This window comes from Perca flavescens, chromosome 3, assembly GCF_004354835.1.
Source record: "Perca flavescens isolate YP-PL-M2 chromosome 3, PFLA_1.0, whole genome shotgun sequence".
Classification (NCBI taxonomy): Eukaryota; Metazoa; Chordata; class Actinopteri; order Perciformes; family Percidae; genus Perca; species Perca flavescens.
In genome coordinates this window covers 18910765-18926629 of record NC_041333.1, presented here as the reverse complement: position 1 = coordinate 18926629, position 15865 = coordinate 18910765, and the positions used below count along the sequence as shown (strand labels likewise).

The window sequence follows — 15865 nt, the reverse complement described above, 5'->3', positions numbered from 1 at the left end:
AAGTTCACATCCAGAAAGCACACAACACAAACTGCAATACAATCAGACTTGACTTTGGGTTTAAAGTAAAAGACAAAAGTTTAAGCGTCAGTCAGAAATTAACCATGTTTTTCTAAGTGAGTGTAAAGACTTCATTTAGTCTGAAATTTAAAAGCAAAAGAAGTCTGTTCAGATATCTGTTTAAAATGTGAGACACATGATTTAGAGGTAACTGTTGAGTAAATGAGGCACATACGTCAAATCAACAACTGCCAAGCCTTCTAAAAGTCACTGAAATACACGTTCACAGACATATTTCCACAACAACCTGTTTATCTTTTCTATTTAAATTCCGGGAAAAAAAACTTTCACCTCCTGTCTCTTTGGATGCTTAATTTTCCTCGTCTTTATTATAGTTCATTGTTTAAATTTAGTATTGTGCCTCTGGTGCATAAGGCCACTTCTCCTCTTGTGATGTCAGCAAGAAAAACTTATAGACTGTCTATAAGTGCTGCTTTTCAGAATTATAGTTTGTATTAGTCTGCACAAGTCACATTTCCCATCTCATCTCTTTTGCCACCATTAAAACCATAAACATATTGTTATACTTTTATTAATAAGAAAAAAACAACAGCATGTAAATTCAAGAAATATTTCAGTTATATCAAACTTCCTGTTAAATTCACAAAGCCTTCACAACCAGTGGTACAAATATAGAATTTATGCTTTATACGAGATGATCGGATACAACATGTGATTCCCTGCAAATCTCATTTGTGTGTGTGCGTATGTGTACAGTATCACTCTGTACATACTGTGGGTGTATATAACCGTCTATGGTTGTATTTGTGTGTGTGTGTGTGTGTGTGTTTGTGTGTTTGTGAGAAGGAGACAAAGGTGGGGCGAGGGGCAGTTCTGCTGGATCTGTCACAGCCGTGTCTCCCTGGCTGTGCTGTTGTCAGAATTAGAAATCACAAACTCTTCCTTCCTCAGTGTTTCCAGCTCTGTTCCGCCGTTGGCCAGAGCTCCGTGGATGGCATTTCTTTCCTCCTTCCTCAGCTGTCGACTGAGCAAAATGAAGCCCGGGATGCAAATAATGAATGAGATAGTCCGCAGGCTCAGAGTCAGACCCAGGTATGCTATCCTGAGAAGTTAAAATGTAAAAAAAACAATATAACTGATTTGGTAAAGATTAGGTTTATTTTGACAAGACAGGAGGAGGAATGGAATGGGGGAGGGAAAGGAATGAGGACATGTCGGGAAAACAGTAAATAAAAACAATGTACCCATGGATGTAGAGTAAAGACGACCGTCACTAAATTACTTTTATACTGAAGAAAACTTAAAAAATGTGATGATTCTCAGGCAAGTTCTGGAGTTATAAGGAGCGTCTTTTTTTCTATGATTTCAAAGCTGATTAATGGACATTTATTCGTATATGGATATCGAGGTGAGTACTATTCTGAAGTGTAGGTAACACTGAATTTAAAATTATGTGTATTGTGTCTTTGTGTTCCAAATAATTGAGTTATGACTGAGTAGTATGAATAGTAAGCAAATAGGGACAGTGGTGTACTATAAATGATAGATCTAAACAGTTGTAACAGAATATGAGATAGCTTTGTTTCAGTTGGCTGTTATATTTTTTATCCTTTGTATAGCAATCAAATGTATTAGTTAGAACAAGACAGAAATGTCAAATGTGGCAATTTCCAAGTGCCCAGCGGTTATTTTTGTTTAAATCTGTTTCAAATTGTCATTGCCATATAAAATATAAAAAGTTTGAGCCTGAAGTGGACCGCTCTGAGACTGCGTGCAGTGTTAACTGAATCTTACGAATACAGAAAATGAAAGATCCACAGAACTCTGGATGATGCCAAGTGCTGGAAGGCAGTACTACCTGTATGCAGTGGTGTTGTAGATTCTACAGGCTCCTATGCCTCCACACCTCTTCTGACCCCATTTTAGACATGTGGTGTCAATGATTGCTCCAAAGTAGATGGGTGCTGGTATCCCTGCTGTAAGACCAAAAACACATTTTCATAATCACATCCCCAAGAACTGAACTACAACAGATTTGACTGTTCAGAGCAGAATAAGCATTAAAATGAGGCTGAAACAATTACGTTTTGGCAAACACATTTTTGTGTGAATGCTGATTCAGCAGCATTTTTACTTTTATTGATATACTAAAATATGATTTTTTTCTTTTTTCGACATGCTTTACTATGAATTTTTGTTCATCACGTCTTTCAACATGCTATAATATGACTTTTTTTCATCACTTCTTTCAACATGATATACTATGACTTTTTTTCATCACTTCCTTCAACATGATATACTATGACTTTTTTATCACTTTTGTCGACATGCTGTAGTATGACTTTTCTTTTTGTGCATTTGTGCCTTTAATACTAGGACAGCTTAGATTTGAGAGGGAAAAAAGCAGACTTTTATCACTTTTTTGACATATACTATGACCTTTTTTGACATACTATACTATGACTTTTTTATCACTTTTTCAACATACTATACTATAACTTTAATATCACTTTTTTAGACATGACTTATGACTTTTTTATTACTTTTTTGACATACTATACTATGACTTTTTTCGATAAACTATACTGACTTTTTATTACTTTTTCGACATACTATAATATGACTTTTTTCGACACACTATACTATGACGTTTTTTTTTTACTTTTTTGGACATACCGTACTATGACTTTTTTTGACATATTATACTATGACTTGTTTTGACATACTGTACTATGACTTTTTTTGACATATTATACTATGACTTGTTTCGACATACTGTACTATGACTTTTTTATCACTTTTTTTGACATACTATAGTATGACTTTTTTATGCCTTTAATAATAGGCAGCTTAGATTTGAGGGATTTTTTTTCATCACTTTTTTCGACATACAATTCTATCACTTTTTTCGACATCCTATACTATGACCTTTTATCACTTTTTCGACATAATATACAATGACTTTAATATGAGTTTTTTCGACATACTATACAATGACTTTTTTCGACATGCTATACAATGACTTTTTTGACATACTATACTATGTTTTTTTTCGAATACTATACTGTCTTTTTTCGACAAACTACACTGTCTTTTTTCGACATACTATACTACGACTTTTAATCACTTTATTCGGCATGCTATACTATGACTTCTGTCGACATACTATACTTTGACTTTTTTATCACTTTTTTCGACATACTATACTATGACTTCTTTCAACATACTATACTATGACATTTGTATCCCTTTTTTCGACATACTATACTGTGACTTTTTTTGAGAAACTATACTATGACTTTTTTTAAAGTATAGCATGTTGAAAAAAGTTATAAAAGTGACATAGTATATGATTTCCAAAAAAGTGACATAGTATAGCATGTCGAAAAAAGTGATAAAAAAGTCATAGTATAGTATGTCGAAAAAGTCATAGTATAGTATGCTGAATTAAGTTATAAAAATGACATAGTATTGTATGTCGACAAAAGTCATGGTATAGTATGTAGAAAAAAGTGATAAAAAAGTCATAGAATAGTATGTAAAAAAAAGTGATAGTGAACCATGGGCTTCTGGGTCGAGGAATAAAACTCTGCTAATGGGTGTGCACTCTACCAACTACTAGGACTTTTTTATCACTTTTTTTCGACATGCTATACTATGACTTTTGTCGACATACTATACTATGTCATTTTTATAACTTTTTTCAACATGCTATACTATGACTTTTTCGACATACTATACTATGACTTTTTTATCACTTTTTTCTACATACTGTATTATGACTTTTCTATCACTTTTTCGACGTACTATACTATGACTTTTGTCAACATACTATACTATGTCATTTTTATAACTTTTTTCAACATGATATACTATTTCGACATACTATACTATGACTTTTTATCACTTTATTTGGCATACTATACTATGACTTTTGTTGAGATACTATACTATGACTTTTTTATCCCTTTTTTCAACATACTGTATTATGACTTTTCTATCCCTTTTTCGACGTACTATACTATGACTTTTGTCAACATACTATACTATGTCATTTTTATCCCTTTTTTCAACATACTATACTGTGACTTTTTTTGAGAAACTATACTATGACTTTTTTAAACATACTACACTATGACTATGACTTTTTTATCACTTTTTTCAACATACTATGCTATGCCACTTTTATAACTTTTTTCAACATGCTATACTATGACTTTTTCGACATACTATACTATGACGTTTTGGTCACTTTTGTCGACATACTATAATATGACTTATTTATCCCTTTTTTCGACATGCTGTACCGTGACTTTTTATCACTTTTTTCCACATACTGTACTATGACTTTTTTATCCCTTTTTTTGACATACTGTACTGTGACTTTTTTTTACATACTATACTATGTCCTTTTTTATCACTTTTTTCTAACTTTTTTTTTTTTTTTTTTGGACATACTATACTATGACTGTTTTCACAGTTTTATACTACGACGTTTTGGTCACTTTTTTCGACATACTATACTATGACTTTTTTATCCCTTTGTTCTATAGGTATGACTTTTTCGACATGCTATACTATGACTTTTTTTATCACTTTTTCGACATACTGTACCGTGACTTTTTATCACCATTTTCAACATACTATACTAGACTTTTATCCTTTTTTTTCAACATACTGTATTATGACTTTTCTATCACTTTTTCGACGTACTATACTATGACTTTTTTCAAAATACTATACTATGACTTTTTATGACTTTATTCGGCATACTATACTATGACTTTTTTGACATACTATGCTATGATTTTTTATCACTTTTTTTTACATACTATTCTATGACTTTTTTATCACTTTTTTCTACATACTATACTATGACTTTTGTCGACATACAATACTATGTCATTTTTATAACTTTATTCAGCATACTATACTATGACTTTTTCGACATACTATACTATGACTTTTTTATCACTTTTTTCGACATGCTATACTATGTCACTTTTTTGGAAATCATATACTATGTCACTTTTATAACTTTTTTCAACATGCTATACTTTTTCGACATACTATACTATGACTTTTTTATCACTTTTTTCAACATGCTATACTTTTTCGACATACTATACTATGACTTTTTTATCACTTTTTTCTACATACTGTATTATGACTTTTCTATCACTTTTTCGACGTACTATACTATGACTTTTGTCAACATACTATACTATGTCATTTTTATAACTTTTTTCAACATGATATACTATTTCGACATACTATACTATGACTTTTTATCACTTTATTTGGCATACTATACTATGACTTTTGTTGAGATACTATACTATGACTTTTTTATCCCTTTTTTCAACATACTGTATTATGACTTTTCTATGACTTTTTCGACATACTATACTATGTCATTTTTATCACTTTTTTCGACATACTATAGTATGACTTTTCATTAAATATTTTTGTGTGCATTTGCAACTGTAATTATTAGGACTGCTTAGATTTTAGGGGAAAGAAACAAAGGAAATTGCCTTAGGTTGGATTCGAACCATGGGCTTCTGGGTCAAGGAATAAAACTCTACTAATGGGTGTGCACTCTACCAACTGAGCTATACAGTCAATACAACCTATTCTATGTAGTACTGTGACTTTTTATCACCTTTTTCCACATACTATACTGTGAGTTTTTTATCCCTTTTTTCAACATACTGTATTATGACTTTTCTATCACTTTTTCGACGTACTATACTATGACTTTTTTCAACATACTATGCTATGATTTTTTATCACTTTATTCGACATATTATGCTATGACTTTTTTATCACTTTTTTCGACATATTATGCTATGACTTTTGTCAACATACTATACTAGGACTTTTTTATCACTTTTTTCGACATACTATAATATGACTTTTTTATCCCTTTTTTTGACATACTATAATATGACTTTTTTATCCCTTTTTTCGACATACTGTACCGTGACTTTTTATCACCTTTTCCATATACTATACTATGACTTTTCTGTCCTTTTTTTCGACATGCTATAGTATGACTTTTTTCAACATACTATACTATGACATTTTTATCCCTTTTTTCGACATACTGTACTGTGACTTTTTTCACCATACTATGCTATGACTTTTTTCAACATACTATGCTATGATTTTTTATCACTTTATTCGACATATTATGCTATGACTTTTTTATCACTTTTTTCGACATATTATGCTATGACTTTTGTCAACATACTATACTAGGACTTTTTTATCACTTTTTTATCGACATGCTATACTATGACTTTTGTCGACATACTTTACTATGTCATTTTTATCACTTTTTTCGACATACTATAGTATGACTTTTTATTAAATATTTTTGTGTGCATTTGCAACTGTAATTATTAGGACTGCTTAGATTTTAGGGGAAAGAAACAAAGGAAATTGCCTTAGGTTGGATTCGAACCATGGGCTTCTGGGTCAAGGAATAAAATTCTACTAATGGGTGTGCATAAAATACCATGACTTTTTTCAGCTTAGTATACTATGACTTTTCTGACATACTGTACTATGACTTTTTTATCCCTTTTTTCGATTTGCTATAATATGACTTTTTTTGACATAATATACTATGAAATTTTTTGACATAATATACTATGACTTTTTTATCACTTTTTTCGACATATTATACTACGACTATTTTTGACATACTATACTATGACTTTTTATGACAAATATCAAAATGTTCAGCTTTTTAGGGATATTTGTGTTTATATTCAACTTGTTTCTACCATTTATACTTATATACAGTTTTCGTGTTATCACTGTTTGAAGTTAGTGCTTCTTTATGCTTTTTCTTTATTTTTAGGGGCTGGTCAATGTGGGTGATGTCACAGCTACATTGCAGTTGAGAGAGAACATCCTTTTTAAAACTTCCTCTTTAACTTCCTTTCACGGCCACAATTTTTACTTCTCATACACCATTTATATGTCAAAACCTACATTTGGCTCTTTGAGCCTCTAAACGACAAAAGCCACAAGCATTTCTTCATTGACCGCCCTTGATATCTGGTAGTTTAAATGACAGAAAAGATTGGAAGAAAGACGGCAAAAGGATTAAACCCAGGATAACACATTTACAGTGTTTGCATCTTAGCCCTGAGTGCTCAAACATGTTTGACAGAGGATATGTTTTGAAAGAGACTTACCGAGGGTACGTGTTGACAGAGCATGGAAACCCAACGCCAAAGATTTCAGCTGTGGTTTGATGCACCTTCATGAAGAGAAATTTTAGAATTTTTTTCAGTACATGTCAGAAACTGGTTTGAAAATGTCCATCTGCAAGGTTCAAGGTTAAATGAAGTTCCATTCTTACTCCTAAAAAATAGGTAGAAACACGTAGTAATCTCAAATTCAGTCAAATCAGTGTGTTTGTGTGTGTGTGTGTGTGTGTGTGTGTGTGTGTGTGTGTGTGTGTGTGTGTAGGTATAGGTATAGGTTTCTCTGTGTTAAGTGGAGTGTAAGCCAGCAGAGTGTGCTGTGGTGCAGAAGAATCTATCCTCTAGTCCAGTGTTTCTCAACCTTTTTGAGTCGTAGATAGATAGACATTTATTGATCCCTTCGTAAATTCATCTTGCACCATACAGCTCATCAAATAGACAGACAACAGACAACGGAAAACAACAAGACCACTAAACCCTCCCTTCGCCCCACACAACAACAATACACAATCCTGAATATCTCCACATCATAAAAAAAAAAAATAGCAAAGTGCAGTGTTGTTAGCACCAGTGGGTTGTCAATAGTAAGGTGCAACATCATCAGTGGCGTTTTAATATTATACCAAAGTGCAGTATTATCACACAGAAAGGATCAAGTTATTTTCCCTAATTATTTAGTAGTGTAATGCTGGTAGGAATGAATGATTTGCGAGCCCGGTTGGTTTGTAAGGACGGCACCCTATATCTTCTGCCTGATGGCAGAACCAAATACGCCTGAAATAGGGGATGTAGCCCATCACCGCAAATTGCTTGTCCCTTGCGCCTCTATAGTCATCTGCTGGTGGGTCGAGCTCCCACTTCTAAAGTTCAATATAATTTCTTTAGTTTTCTTTGTGTTTAGCAGAAGACAACTGGAGCTGCACCATTCTATAAACTGATCTACCCAAGCTCGGTAGTTGGTTTCATCGTTGTCCTGTGACCCCCCAGAATAATGAGGTTGGTGTTCACAACCCAACCAACCCCTGGACAACGAGAAAGAGAGATGCAAACCGTAAACGGCTGTTTCTACATGCCTCCCCCTGCTTATTTTGAGTGATTTTTGTGAATACTCTGATTAATACATGTAAACAAATAATAATTTGCTTTAATGATAGTTTAGTTTTAGATTTATCAGCTAGCACCTAGCCTTGTCCAATGTGCTCCAGGCTCTGTGGATTTTTAATGCGTTTGTGACTTTTCTTCAGACCCCTTTCTGTGTCCCTCTCTCTCTCTCCTTTCCTCTCTATCCCTCTCTTTCTCTCTTGTTTGTTCTATGCAATGGATATGGCTGATAATAAGTCTTTTTAGTCAATTTATTGAAACTTCCACTTTTGACAGTATTACAGTTTAGCTTACCGCTTTTCTACAAATGTATTTCAAGAAATTATTTTATTATTATATATTATATTATATTTTATTAGCGGTGTTCTTCAACTTTTCAATGAAATTCATATTTATTGAACCAATTTCCACTTTTTCAACTATTCTTCAGCTTCAGCTAAAGACCTCACAATGTTCTACATATTTTGTCATTTTTCAACTTTTATAGCCAACAATTCAGTTTAGCGTCAACTTTGAACTTTTTAACGATTTCCACTTTTTCAACTATTCTCACTATTTCAACTTCTTCTTACGGATTTGAGCTATTCATCCAGTTAGCTTTAGCAATTCAGCTATTCAGCATTCCCACGCATTTTCTGCAGGAAATGCATTTTCTAGTTTAATTTTTTTCCCCCAGCCATCTGGCGACCCACAGAAATGATCTTGCGACCCCCAGGTTGAGAACCACTGCTCTAGTCCAGGGGTTCTCAAAGCTTTGAAGACAGAGCCAGCATACAGGAAAAGTGCACACAATGACCACAGCCTTTCTTATTGCTTACTGCTTTTCATGACATGACATGACTATACTATGACTTTTTATGGCATACTATACTATGAATTTTTCATGACATACTATACTATGCCATAATATGACCTTTTTATGGCATAGTATACTATGAACTTTTCATAACATTCTATATTAGGACTTTTCTATGACATTATTTTACCATAACTGTTTTATGGCACACTATACTAGCACTTTTTATGACATACAATTCTATATATTTGTCATGACTTATATATACATTACAATAACTTTTTACGTCATACTATACCATTTTATGAATTTTTTACTTTTTTATGGCACAATACTATGACTTTTTTATGACATACTATACTATGACTTTTTAGACTTTTTTGTAGCACACTATACCATGTGTTTTTTATGACTTTGAAGACATACTATACTATGACCTTTTAGACTTTTTTATGGCATACTATACAATGACTTTTTTTATGACTTTAATGTCATACTATACTGTCACTGTTTGCTTTAAACATATTTAAATCAAAGTAACAAATTATGTGAAAACTGTCATTGACTCTGAACATGTCACTGAAGGACTGCATATACAAATATGTGTCATATTAAGTTGAATGCCAGTTAGCAGCAACATTTGTTGGCTTTAAAATAGCTTCTAAAATCAGCACAGACTAACAGATCTCCAAAGGGTCCAAGTCATATATTAAAGTTGCATCAGTACACCAAATGTAAAACTATTTAACATGTTGAGGGGATATATATATATATATATACATACTTATATATATATATATATATATATATATATATATATATATATATATATATATATATATACATATATACAGTATATAACATTTGCAAGAAAATCTGATAAAAGTAAAATAATGGACATGATGGCAATAAAGCTCATATGACCCTTTGTAGCAGCGTGAGCTATGGTACTTCTTAAATTAAAAGCTGACCTGATGAGAAACATGTAACCTGGTGTGCCCCCAAGGGAGATGATAAAGGAAGTGATGACAGAGAGAGCCAAAAAGTACGGGAACATCCTGTCACAATCGTCCTTATGAGGGCACTGACCGGTACTGGCCATAAAGTTACCAGCCACACCGACACAGCTACAGTTAGAGAAGACCTGGAGAGACATGCATATTCACACACATGTAACCAGTAGGGCATAGACGCATACAAACACAGCAATATATACTGTATAAACACGAGCACTCATATGTGTGGCTCTAGATCACCAAAATCACTGGAATAACGTATAATCAATAAAAGCCAACCAGGTATAGTAAAAACGAGTGATTTATTTTGATAGCACTTATATAAGCTACAAATTTATTATGGGATCTAATTAATAAGAAAATTAAATAATTCAGAAAGAAAATATAATGACAACTTTAAAACTCTATTAAGTGGAGAATAAATACATGTGCAATTTAAGGGTGGTATGTGTATAACCTTCTCAGTTACGTACTTTTTTTTAATGGGTACTGTTTAATTTTTTTAAATACTGCACAATATAGAGTAATAATTGGTGATGGCCCCTGGATCATTCAGCAACATTAACGTCTATTGAATAAAACTTCATGGCAACAACAGTGTATTTGACTACACATAACATTGAGTTTTAGGCATGTTGTGAACCGGCTATGTAGCCTATAGAATACTATGGTATTTAATACCAGAAACTAATTTTCCTTGTGTAGTATTTCTTATAGCTTGAGTACCTTGTCAACTTACTGTGTTTTTCCCTGAGCCAGAAGAGCCGGTGCAGCCAGCAAGACAGGGAGAAACATATGTGATGCCATTCTCTCCACAGACTGGGTCCCAGTCACTTGCTGAACAAAAACAGTCTGAGTTGCATGCTGTGAACAATGAGTGTGTATCATAAGATATCCTATCCATGCTGGAAGGAAGGGAGTGAGAGAAAAGTACACATGAGAGGAAATTATTTATTGTGAAATTACATGCCGGTATATAAGAATGTGTAATAATGTTCTTCACAAAAAAACGTAAAATGCTTAGCAATCTAATAAGATAAATGCAGTAGGCCGAAGCAACATTACTTGCAGAGACTGTTACACATTTTTTATGCATTGGTGAACAACAAAAGACAATTGACCCCTATGGAAACCGATGCCCTTTTGTTGCCAATCCTGCCTAGATATTAGTCCACATTCTCACTATTAGTTTAACATTTACACACCTGACTTGGACCTAGATTGTGTCACTGTTGTACATCAGAAAATCAAGCAATTCACCTCACCTGTTGTATGAAAGTGTCACCCCCGCTACCTTCGCATTCTCGCAGCTAATTGCGAAGAAGAACAGTGACAGGATGTAACCGATCAGAGATGTTCCGAAGGCAAACCTGGCGGCTCCCATGATGTTCAGCTTCAGCCTCTTCATCAGTAGACCTCCAGAAAACATACCCAGTGCCACAGCTGGGATATTGATCACACCTAAGATGAAGAGAGACAGCAAAAAACAACATCAATATTGCATGAAATCAAATGTTGCCTTGAAGGATAAATCTGGATTTGAACAAAGACAGACAATATGATTTAATATTGTGTTAAAGCTCGGCTATCATGTTTCACACTTGCTAATATCGAGAGGGGGAAAAAAGAAACAAGTCGCCTTGATCAAAAAAGAGTTCTGCGTTTTATTTTGTCTGTCGCTTCTCTGATACTTTCATATAACATCAATGTGAAGACATGGTCTTTTATCTACACATGTCATTTTCTCTGGTCACTAATATTGCATTCTCTTTCATATGCTGCCAATCTAGTCAGCGCAGGCATCTCCTTTGAGAAGACCATATGTACGCAGAGACTTTCATCTTATGTTATCAACTACATTATATATTTTATTTCATATGCAAAGCACTTTTCATATCCACAAAGCTCTTGTCTCTGCAGCTTTAGTAGTAGTAGTTAGTAGGCTGAATTAGAACCCTGGCCCAGTTCTCTTTCTTTAATAATATCCCCTCTCCAAAGGTCTTCATCTGCTTTATTCAGCAAATGCAAAATACCATAAATTAACTATAGCGTAGATAAACTTTGATACACTTGATGATTTATGGAAAGAAGACACCCCATGAATTTGGAAATGAAACATGCTAAATGTGTAAGCTTTACAGTGTATGTTGTGTACATTCCTGAGAATTAATTTGAGCTAACTAGGCCCATCCAAGAGCTTTTCCTTTGAACATGTACCATACCCATGAGGAAGTTGGCCTTTGAGGCAGACTGCCTGAAGTGCTGCTCAATGTACTTAGGCTTGTAGGTGACCATGCCGATGAGAGAGTTCAGCTGGATGATTGTCACACACAGGTATATCAAATACACAGGGTTTCCTAGCAGAGATCGCAGGGTTGGAATAAAGTCTGTAGAGGGTTAAAAAAAGAGAGATTGAGTTGAAAGACACCTGTCTGACAATGTTTAATATGCAATATCTCTATGCAATAGTGACTAATAACTGTAACAATCTCTGATGACTGCTATGAAATGAAGTTTGACATTCTGGCTAGCAGTAGGAAGTGAGGAAGTATTGTCTTGTGACAGTAGGACAGCATTAAAGTGTAGAATATGTCAGTGTCAATAAAAACACAATCCCAGTTACAGTGACTTTAAATTTAAAGGTAGTCTGTCGAGTTTTGGGGCACTAGGAGTGCTATGAAGCAGTGTTTGTATGTGTGGGTCTCATTTTGTTTGTATTGTGCACACAAGCACGTGGGCGACACACAATTCAATAATGCACAAACAAACCTGACAATGTGCTAACAAAGGCAGCGGAGAAAACTTCTTGTAGGTAAACGTGTATATAAACAATGCCAGATATTACCTTTTTTTTTTATCGGCTTTGCAAGTGTTTCTTAATTTTAAAGCCCCTATGTGTAGATTTTTGTTGCGATTATAGCAATATTGTTAATTATTGTGATGGCGTACATTTTTCTTTATAGAAAAACTTGCCAATCAGTGTGAAAAATGGTGCAGTACATTTAGGGGTTTTACATTTATGAAATATTGAACCCATCAATATTTATGAACACAGTGACCATTGATGGAATCTGAAGTGCAGAACATTTATTCTATCATATGATTATTTTTTTTCCAGATAGCCATCTAGTTAACATAGTTTGAACATTTCACACTTTATTTATAAATGACTACAAACCTCTAAATCCATCCTTACCTTTGGCCATCTCTATGAAAGTAGTATTTTCGTCTGCAGGATACTTGTGCTTCAAAAGAAGAGGGTCTTTAATAAAGCGTGTCTGCTCTGGTGTGCACTTTTCTGGGCCCTGGGGCTCGGGTATTGGCAGAGAGCGGGGTAGGAACCAGAATGGGATGGCAGAGAGTAGGGTGATGACCCCAGCTATGAGGTAGCCCAACCACCAGGCTCCCACCCAGCGGGCATCTGCTGGGGTGATGGTGATAGTTTCTGTGTCGGGGGTACAGATGATCAGATGTAATAAATGCTCAGTGATACACCTATGGTTAAACACAGATCCTGTATGGTTTAGTGGGTCCATTTTCTTTCTTTTTAAGCCTTTTTAAAGCCTATCAAAGACCCTCTATTGACAGGATAACCAAATAAAAGAATGCAAAGATGGAGGAGCATATCAGGCACAACAGAGATCATCAGAACAGCCCTAACAACCTGTACCCAGCCTTTTGATTGCTATCATTTCTGATTAGAAAATCGTGACATGGACATCGTCAGTACGTGAAAATAGTCATCCTTTATGAAAGAGTTGATGTCTTTTAAGCTATTTTTTAATAAACCTATTTTTTTTATCATTCAGGGAATGTTTTTTCATTGGTTTACTAACTGGTCTTCTCACCTGACTTGCTTTATCATTCTTTACACTAAACATCCTTTGTTTTTGTACTTTTTTACCTCTGTTTCTCTTCACTCTCATCAGTTCTTTTATTCTGTCACTTTTCTATTTTTCTGTTGGTTCACCTTCTGCCTCTGCTGCACTCTATCTGATTGTAGCCTATCACAGGGCTTTGTCCTTCCTATCCCTCACCATGCCTTGTTCATTAGCTAATTGATGCTAATCCTGTACTCCTGTTCTGAGTCCATGAGCCATAAGTTTACTGCCCGGTATCCACCAGCGGTTATATCTGAAAATATCATGCCTCAGTTTTATGAATGAATAGGTATTTTTTCAGAGCAGACATTTTGATTTGTAATGGTAGGAAAATTACAAGTTTCATGAATAACATTACTGATGTCTTTGTTCTATTAAAGTGTCCCAGAAAGTCATGGCAGGGAGGCAGCACAGTACCAGGACCCTGAAACCATATTCAGCCATCATTTATTTTTATTACACCTGTGCGTTTCCTTCTGTCACAACAGTCTTAATTTACATTTTTAGACTTTAATCATATCTAATTTATTTTCTTTCAATGTCTGAGTCATGACCCACTTATAGGTTTTAGAGTTGCCAAGGAGGTCAGCTTCCTAATCTGTTCACATGAGCTCTTCGTGAGTCTAGGATGAGGGGTTAATGACATTAACTGTGTCTAGACAGTCTGCAAATTCACATAATGGGCTAGCCTTTAAATACTTAGACATGTACTCATGTTTAAACTCACCCATTTTTACAAATCCAATGTCCACATATATTTTGGCACAAAGGGAGCCTAACAGGTAGCCAAACACAGGTCCAACCACTGAAATGGTCTGCACACAGCCTAGGATACGATAAACACACCCAAAGAGACACAAAGCACACAAACTGGTTAGGACTCCAGCTGTCTGTATTTACAACTGTAGATAGTAGCTACACAAACATTTTACCAGACATTTTACATACATACTGATTTACAGAATACACACGTATACATACTGTATATACACAATATATATGTTTTAAAACCTGCTTTAAGGCCTCATTTGTTTGGAAAAGACTTGCTTAGTAAGCATGTTCTTCTTCAGTAATTCTCATCTGCTATTGTAGAACACTAAAAGGATTTAGCGCCTCCTCATATGTGAGCAAAACACAACTGCACATGGCAAAGCTTTCAGCAAGCATGGTATTATTGTGAGATACCGTAATGTGATGTAAATAAGACGTTTGCTGCTTCATGTGAGGGCTTTACATTTTAATTATTGTTTCATGCAATAGGCATTAAAAATGCACATTATCTTTTTTGTTTTTATTGCAGCACTTATTTGAGACTTGGATGTTCACTACCAAAAAGCATCTTTGCTGACAGTTTTGTGAACTCCAAACATTATTCTGCATTTTTTAAAGCTTTTTAGTCCTTGAGTAGCAGCAATAACTTTTGCAAACTTACTGTTAATAAGTTTGTAGTATTTGATCAGGTATTGTGACGATTGTCCCAGACTAATAAAACAGTTAATGTGACACTAATATAACAAAGTTCTGGGATCCTTTTTAGTCTGGGCATTCATTTTGACTGGCGTGTTTCAGCAGTGTGCAGATGGACATGGGAAATATGCTTTGCCTACAAAACTATATTCATCAAGTGAGACCTTTTTTAAATGTAAATACAGAGCGTATATATCTTGGTCATTTTACAAATAACATAATGAATGACAGACATATATGGTCGGTATTGTACAGTCTAGGATAACTAAAGTTGCATGGAAATGAAATAGAGTTTTTTAATAATAATTAATTCATATTAAGGTGTGTCTATACAGAACCACTCTGTACTGCTTATTTTGC

General features: G+C 34.3%; 1 protein-coding gene across 1 annotated transcript in view; it reads right to left on the bottom strand.

The window, feature by feature from the left end:
- Window positions 1-893: 893 nt before the first annotated feature.
- Window positions 894-15865, bottom strand: part of slco1c1 (solute carrier organic anion transporter family, member 1C1) — a 28094-nt gene continuing 13122 nt past the window's right edge. The window contains exons 6-14 of the mRNA XM_028573689.1: window positions 14766-14864; window positions 13354-13602; window positions 12380-12544; window positions 11423-11618; window positions 10897-11062; window positions 10113-10285; window positions 7233-7297; window positions 1880-1997; window positions 894-1123 (exon numbers count right to left, since the gene is read on the bottom strand). Of these exons, the coding sequence (XP_028429490.1) occupies window positions 907-1123; window positions 1880-1997; window positions 7233-7297; window positions 10113-10285; window positions 10897-11062; window positions 11423-11618; window positions 12380-12544; window positions 13354-13602; window positions 14766-14864 (1448 nt within the window). The 3' untranslated portion in view covers window positions 894-906. The remainder of the gene's footprint in view (window positions 1124-1879; window positions 1998-7232; window positions 7298-10112; window positions 10286-10896; window positions 11063-11422; window positions 11619-12379; window positions 12545-13353; window positions 13603-14765; window positions 14865-15865) is intronic.